This window comes from Bubalus kerabau, chromosome 10 (genome assembly GCF_029407905.1).
Source record: "Bubalus kerabau isolate K-KA32 ecotype Philippines breed swamp buffalo chromosome 10, PCC_UOA_SB_1v2, whole genome shotgun sequence".
Lineage (NCBI taxonomy): Eukaryota > Metazoa > Chordata > Mammalia > Artiodactyla > Bovidae > Bubalus > Bubalus kerabau.
This window is the reverse complement of record NC_073633.1, coordinates 12,561,104-12,569,548: the sequence shown is the minus strand read 5'-3', so window position 1 is coordinate 12,569,548 and position 8,445 is coordinate 12,561,104. Positions and strand designations below refer to the sequence as shown.

Below are 8,445 nucleotides of genomic sequence, written 5' to 3'. Positions count from 1 at the left end.
TCTGGCTCCCTGCCCAGCACAGCCCTCTGCCCTGCAACTCAACAGGATGGCCTCTGTACACAATCTCTGACACTTCTTCTCCTCAGTGTAAATTTATGTCTTCTTTTGGCTGCTCTTTGAAAATGTGCCATATTAAGAAATAATCTTTTACATGAAAAACTAGGAGGTATTTTAATTGGGTGAACCATAACTTCGTAAGTTCACAACTAGAATAAATTAAACAGAAGAAAAATAAAAGCCCTCCCTTTTTGAGAAAAAGTGCTTCTTAGCTATTTAATTTAGAAGACAATTTCTGTTATTTTACTATAATGGTGACGGTATCTTCTGTTCTCAATTTTGCCAACTTCTCATGTTCTGGCAAAATATGTTAGAATTCTCAAAATTCAGCAACTCGCAGCTTCACTTTAAACAAACACTTAAAGGCTATTAAATTACTGAATTTATACTGTGTAAATAAACTATAATTTTAAATATTAGACACAAAACAATTTTATGTATAATTCAAATTGTACATAATCCACATTTATGCTTCTAAACAAACAGAAGCTCACATTTGTACTACTTTCATAATTTACAAAGTGCTTTTATATACATTTTCTCATTTTTTATTCAAAACAAACATGTGAGTTAAATATTATTCTCATTTCACAAGTAGAAATAGAACCAGACATTATTCAGTGCTTTAACCAGTATACAGTGTAGCCCTGAGACTTTAGATCTGCAAAGGGTTTTAATAATGCAAATATCACATATATATCAATTTTTTATCACCATTTTCAAGTTTCCATTTTCTTAACAAAGGAAAACAATGAAAAAGTTTTCTACAATCTAATAATAAAGTGGGAAATATTATATATACAACTGTATACTAACCAGTGAGTGAGATCTATCAGAAGCAAGTTCACTCTGAAGGTCCTATATTGTCACCTGTATACAGGGCACCAGTATCAGAACCATGTTTACACGAGTAATTTTTCTACTCTAGAGAAAATAATCCAGGACATTCCTATTGCCTCCAGGTCTTGTGTGTGTGTGTATGCGTTAGGGTATGAAAGTGGCCAAGTGTGTGGTATGTGTGTGTGTTAGGGTATGTATGTGGCCATGTGTGTTTGTGTGTGTGTGTGTTAGGGTATGTAAGTGGGCAGAAAGGATACAGGAAAATACTTAATCCAAATTTGGAGTTATAGGATCTCTGATTTTCCCATCTGCAGTGACTTGAGAAATTTGGTCATATGTCTCATCTACAGTAATACATTTTCTTTCCACACTCCTCCTTCTTCTTAAGTACCCTCTACCATTAAGATTAGAAATTCCAACAGGTAGCTTTTCTTTCTGAATTATCTTCCCTATTGCATACTTTTTTCCCCAGAATTTTCCTTTCCTTTTTCTGTATCTTGAAGACATTTCAGTATAGTAGATGACAGAGCTATAGTTTATATTCACTGTGATAAAAGATCAGTTTCAGCATTGATTTCCCAGCAAAAAGCTGACAGAAAAGTCGACCACAAAGGGAAAAGCTGCAATAACCGGCAGCGCAGTGACACCTGCGCTCAGAAAGCCGCACTGCAGCCTCCCCAGACCCGAGCTGATCTCCTCTCATCGCTGTGCTGCCAATTTTCAGAGGGAAATTCTGCCTGGTCTTGAGTTCAAAGCAGACCAGAATGTTTAAATTATTGGTTCAATGAATTATTTTTTTGATGTTATAATGTGTTTATTGCATCTGAAGATATTTTCAATAAACATGTTGAGTTTGGAGCCTTGGCTAGGTAAGGAAGCAAGGGAAGTCGCTCATTTGTGTCTGACTCTGCGACCTCATGGACTGTAGCCTATCAGGCTCTTCCATCCATGGGATTTTCCAGGTAAGAGTACTGGAGTGGGATGCCATTTCCTTCTCCAGAGGATCTTCCCGACCCAGGGATCGAACCCAGGTCTCTTGCATTGTAGGCAGACGCTTTACCGTCTGAGCCACCAGGGAAGTCTCTAATCCTTTTGCAGTAGAAATCAAATTTTCCTGGCATGACTCCATTGCCAGCAATGGGATTTATCAAAACTACAAACACTAGCACATTGAATATTTCAATACTGTACTCAACTGTTCACATTTTAGCTATGAAACAAACCAAATGTAAATGCTTAATATATAATACAAATCCACAGATTCTTCACAGAAGAAAACAATGGAAGACTGATTTTCTACATGTCACCTGCTCATTAGTTCTTCAATAATATGTCTTGAGTTATTTCAAATATAATGTATACACCACTACCTATGTTTTTCAACATTTTCTATCTAGGTTCTAAAGGGTATAAACAAGGATGCATAGAGTCAGGTTGTTTTTATAAACTTTTGGTGTTTCTTCTGTTATGCATCTTACAATAATGAATATAAGGAGACAAAGACAAATGTACATTTAAGTTAGTGGTTACATGAATTTTGCTTATATGGCTAGTTGTTTATATGGGTCTTGCAAATGACGAAATAAAATAACAAAGTTTGATAAGCCCATCCATGTCCCGTGAACTTTAGTCCACTCACAGCATAACTTGATTCAGTCACTATTTATTAGTTTTGAAAAATGTTTTTTAAAAGCTCTGCAAACCACACTTTATTACAAATTTTTGAATCATGAGGGGTAAACTGACACAGTTCCCTCATGCCACTGACTCTTTTTGAGGGGAAATTTCTGCAATTATACAAGAGTTTCCAAACTCTATAAAAAAGGTTAATTGTGTTCTATGACTGACCTTCACTCTACAGTCCCTTTGACCCAAGGCACAGTCCCTGGTGCATCTTTTTGAGATTTAGCTTCCGGGAAATTTTCAGCAAACCTCTCTCGTGCTTTCTCCCAGTTCTTTTTGCTCTTGTTTTGGAGAAGCTGAACATCTTCAATTGAAGATGGCTTGCCTGTCCCCAAGCCTGCATGTGTTCGCCGAAGCTGAAGCTGGATCTGTTACCAAAAGTTGAAAAGAGAACTTACTGCAGCACCTAAACACACTGAGAGCTGCTTTATCCAATCTGAGACTTTCAACTTTAATTCTTTGAATTAGAAAAGATTGATGCATAAGAAAAAACTGTCAAATGCATCAAATACATACAGGGATATTACATACATGGTGATACGTGGGACTTACACTCATTTTTCTACACTGTCTTGCTTATCAATAAGAACAGTGGACTCTATAATAAAACAGAGTAGTCCTTAAACAGCAATCACCGTATTTCACTGAGATGCTGCAGAATCAATCTGTCATCTACTCTAATCACAAGTAAAAGCAATGGATGTATGTAAACCTACAGTCTGAGCCTCACCTAAGTAAGTGAAGGATAAGTTAGACCTCTGACTCATGAAGTTTGTTTTCATAAAAGGAGGGGGGGACTTCTCATTATTTTGAGAACCATTAAAAGCCACAAATTACTGAGTGTCTAATGTATGTCAGACATCAAGCTAGGGGCTTTATTTTCAGATATTTCTGAAAAAGTTCTCATTATCCCCATTTTAACAGATGAAAACTGAAGTCCAAATGTGCCCTAAGTCGTACAGCAAGTGAGAGAGCCCACACTCTAACCTGACTGCAAAACCCGTGTTCTTTCCTCTGTACCGCCAATGAAAGGATTTATATTAAATCTTCCATTATTTTTTTAGGTGCCAAGTCATTATCAAGAATGTTCTCTGGTCGTATTACTACCTTGTAAGGTTTCTGTGAAAGAGAATCTGAACCGCCAATGAACCATGGGACTGCAGAATTGAACCACTGTATTGTTTTCTAGACAGGATTCACTCTATTGCCTGTTACATGCTCTGAATCTTGAACCTAAAACGGATTCTCCAGCTAGTACAGAATCTGACTGTTCGTAAGGTAACACTTGATTGTTCCTGCATGTTAGGACAAGGCACAGTAAACAAAGCCATTGAAAATAAAAGGCACAGAAGAACTTCTGGCTCAGGAAAAAAACACTGATTATTTAGAGGTTTAGGAAGTCTCTAAGAGGCTTCCTAAAAACAAAACAGATCATAAACACAAAAATTTGGTAATTGTGATTGCCGCAAAGGTAGTTACCATGTCTCTTTGCTTGCTACCATACTCCTAGCACTTAGAGCAATGCCTAGCATATAGTAAGTATACAGTAAATATATCTGTTACAAGAGTAACGAATGAAAGAAACCACAAGTCTTACCGGAGTTTTCATGCCTCCACCGTCCTTCCCTAGGCCCTCTCCTTTCTTCCATCCCATCTTCTCCAACATCTTCCGACCTTTATTGCTATCAGTAATTTCACTTTAGAGAAAATTAAGATGATAGTTGATTTTGAGACCATTTAAATCACATTTATAATAAACTAAAGAATTAAAAATAATTGGTACAACTACTTTAGAAAACTACTTGGCTTTCCCTAATAAAGTTGAAGACAGACAAACCCTAATCCTACATGTACTAAACAGAAAAGCATGTATATGGTGCACCAAAAAGACATGGACAAGAATTTCTGCAGCCAAATCTAACAATCACCACAAATTAGAAATAATTCAGATGTCCATCAGTGGTAAAGTGGATAAATTGTGTCATATCTATACAGGAGAATATAGAGCAATGAAAATAAAATGCACCTCACAAGTAATGCTGGATGAAAAGAATACAGACCCAAAATAAACACTAAATTACTCCATATACTTAAAATTAAAAATTAAGTAAAATTACTCTGGAACTGCTGCAAGTCAGTATAAGAGTCACTTCTGGGGAGGAGAGAGGGATGGTGACTCAGAGGGGACACTAGGAGGCCAGGCTTCTGGGGTTACTCAGGGTTTTCTATTTCTTGACCAAGACTGGGTTCTACAATGTGTTAATCTTACATCATTGATATTGATACTTAACATTTGTGAATTTAACATCAATTTAAAAAGTTAAAATGAAAGTAAACCTTTCATTAACTAGTTGCATTTTGTTTTATGGTTTTATGGTCTAATATAAGGGTATTTTAATTTTATATTCTATCACATTGTCTTTTCAATTCTACAAAATGTCAAATTAGCTCTTCAATAAAAATAGACGAAGCAATACCAGACCAATGTATTTCATTATTTATTAACTGTAATGTAATCTTTGTATTGTCCAGCAATTATTTCAAAAATATTAAACCTTGAAAATATTTGTCAAGTTGCTTGGTATATGTAGTCTAAAATATTGTATTTCATAAAATCTGACTCCATAAATTCAAAGATGCACTGTTAGTTTATGTACCATTATGAAAAAATTGCTATTATATGTAACCATAAAATTCTATCCAAATAATATATCTTAGAGCCAATAAAATATGATATTAAGTCAAATTTTAATAATTGCTAGCTCTACATGAAAAATTTAAATAACTAAACCTAGAATTTATATTGAGAAAAAAATGTAGCTAATATACGATTAAATGTAGAACTATAATCATATTGTAGGTTTCAAAATTACAGTTTTCATGTTTATCAATGCTACTTAACCAAGAGGAAAGAACTAAATCAAAAATAAGTAAGAAAAATAGTATTTCAGGGTCAAGAACACAAGCAGTTGAGTAAATAACTGTTAAAAGTATCAGTCTATTACCAATTTCTTACTAGCCCAGCCTTCTAAATACACAGTATATAAACGTATGGTCACTCAGTTGGGTGGCTAGAATGTGAGTTATGCATATACATGTGTGTGTGTGTGTGTGTGTGTGTAAGTTTATATGTGATAAATATGTATGCATCCATATTCATGTATACAATCAGTAATTTTCCAGGGAATAGCAGAATACCAATATTAGAGGAAAATGTAAACAGAACTTCCATAGTCCTATAAATCAGATTTGTCCTATGAGTGTGATTATGGTACAAAGACTTTTTCAAGCAACTAAAATTTAATACTTACGAATGAACAGATGCAGGAGCATCATCTCTTTGGAAAGTTCCTTCACTTCCAATCTGCTCCCTACGTTTTCCAGCTCTGTCTTTATATTTTGGATTCTTCAATGTCTTTTCATCTTCATAGTCTGTGTTCTTTATAAACATGAAATATTCATTGAGGAAAACAAAATTTAAAAAATGTTTGTATATTTGCCTTGCTTAGTGAATATGGTTCAATGTGGTCTCTATTAAATAAGTCATGATATAAATTAAGACATGATACAAATTAAGACAATTATGCTACTAATACTTTTAGTCTATCCCCTTTAAAATGTTTATTATCAAGTTGTGCTACAATATAAATTGTATATACAAGATAATATAAACCACATATAAATTATAATATGTAATTATATAAAAATATAGTAAAAAAAATACAGTATATTTTGAATTAATGATATGTATTCATATTTTCATATGACTACCAGTATGAAAAGAAACATAGAGGAACCCCTGGGGTTTGGAAAAAAAGCTATTTCTCCTTTTCTCTAAGGAACTGAAAGTTTCAAAAGATTTAAAAAGTTTTGATACTGTTCCTTAAAAGGGAAAAATGTAGAAAGTCTTTTAAAAAATAGATAAAAGACAAAACTCTTTTACAATGGCAACAATAATAGCTTTTTACTTCAATACAGCTTCACTATATGATTAATCAGTCACTCAACAAAAATTACTGAGTAAAGAGTAAGTTAAGCTCTATGTAAGGTGGTAGAATGCAAAGAAATTTATAATCCTCAAGTGCAGACATACAATCTTCAGCATACTGGTTCAACAATAAAGGTATGCCCAAGACAAGCCAGTGGCACAAAAGAGGCAGTTCAGCGTGGGGTTTCAAAGAGGAATTCTCTTCCTTTTTGTTACTGTTTGCTAACTTTTATATAAAAAGTTGGAGTAGGAAATAGCAACCCACTCCAGTATTCTTGCCTGGAAAATCCCATGGACAGAGGAGCCTGGTGGGCTACAGTCCATAGGGTCGTAAGAGTCCATAGGGTTGCCAGGAGTTGGACATGACTAAGCATGCACATATAAAAAGTATAAAAAACATTCACCAAAAAACACACTACAGACTGCTAGAGCAATGTAAGGAAAGCAGCACAGAAGTTTTTACTTAATTTTGCTTTCAAAACAGATAAATGAAGAACCACCAATCCTAAAACCGCCCTCAGAAAATGATGCAGAAATTGAGCTAAAATTTTGAGAAAACATTTTATTCTCTCCTTATAGATCTTCTACTTTCCTCCAAAATTAACCTCTTGACATTTTTTTCTATTATGATTTCTCCTTTAGTACAATAGTAACAATAAAAAATACAATTTTGCAGAAAAATTTTGGCAGCATCTTCTCTGATACCTTCATAAAGTATAAAAAGCACTGGACAAATACACTTAAAACCTACAATTCTGTATCTAGCTCTATCATTTAGTAGCTGGGTGACCAGATCTAGTTTCTCCAATGTAAACTGGCAATATTAATTACTTTCTTGCTCTATTATAGAATTAAATGGTAATTTTTAACTGCTTTGATACATAATTAACAAACAATAAATTATACATGAAGTGTACAATTAGATACTTTTGAGATTTGTATACACTTATGAACTTAAAACTGGACATGGAACAACAGACTGGTTCCAAATCGGGAAAGGAGTGCATCAAAGCTGTATATTGTCACCCTGCTTATTTAACTTACATGCAGAGTACATCAGGCGAAATGCCAGGCTTGATGAAGCATAAACTGGAATCAAAATTGCTGGGAGAAATATCAGTAACCTCAGATACACAGATGACACCACCCTTATGGCAGAAAGCGAAGAACTAAAGAGCCTCTTGATGAAAGTGAAAGAGGAGAGTGAAAAAGTTGGCTTAAATCTCAACATTAAGAAAACTTAAGATCATGGCATCTGGTCCCATCACTTTTTGGCAAATATATGGGGAAACAATGGCAACATTGACAGACTTTATTTCTGGGGGCTCCAAAATCATTGCAGATGGTGACTACAGCCACGAAATTAGAAGACGCTTGCTCCTTGGAAGCAAAGCTATGACCAACCTGGACAGCATATTAAAAAGCAGAGACATTACTTTACCAACAAAGGCCCATCTAGTCAAAGCTATGGTTTTCCCAGGAGTCACGTATGGATCTGAGAGCTGGACTATAAAGAAAGCTGAACGCCAAAGAATCGATGCTTTTGAACTGTGGTGCTGGAGGAGACTCTTGAGAGTCCCTTGGACTGCAAGGAGATCCAACCAGTCCATCCTAAAGGAAATCAGTCCTGAATATTCATTGAAAGGACTGATGCTGAAGCTGAAACTCCAATACTTTAGCCACCTGATGTGAAGAACCGACTCATTGGAAAAGACCCTGAGGCTGGGATAGATTGAGGGCAGGAGAGGAAGGGGTCGACAGAGGATGAGATGGTTGGATGGCATCACTGACTCAATGGACATGAGTTTGAGCAAGCTCCTGGAGTTGGTGATGGACAGGGAGGCCTGGCGTGCTGCAGTCCATGAGGTCACACAGAG

At 35.3% G+C, this 8,445-nt stretch overlaps 1 protein-coding gene across 1 annotated transcript in view; it reads right to left on the bottom strand.

Moving 5' to 3' along the window:
- Positions 1-431: 431 nt before the first annotated feature.
- The window catches only part of AGGF1 (angiogenic factor with G-patch and FHA domains 1), a 46,382-nt gene continuing 38,368 nt past the window's right edge, over positions 432-8,445 (bottom strand). The window contains exons 12-14 of the mRNA XM_055536618.1: positions 5,892-6,019; positions 4,178-4,277; positions 432-2,948 (exon numbers count right to left, since the gene is read on the bottom strand). Coding sequence (XP_055392593.1) covers positions 2,748-2,948; positions 4,178-4,277; positions 5,892-6,019 — 429 coding nt within the window. The 3' untranslated portion in view covers positions 432-2,747. The remainder of the gene's footprint in view (positions 2,949-4,177; positions 4,278-5,891; positions 6,020-8,445) is intronic.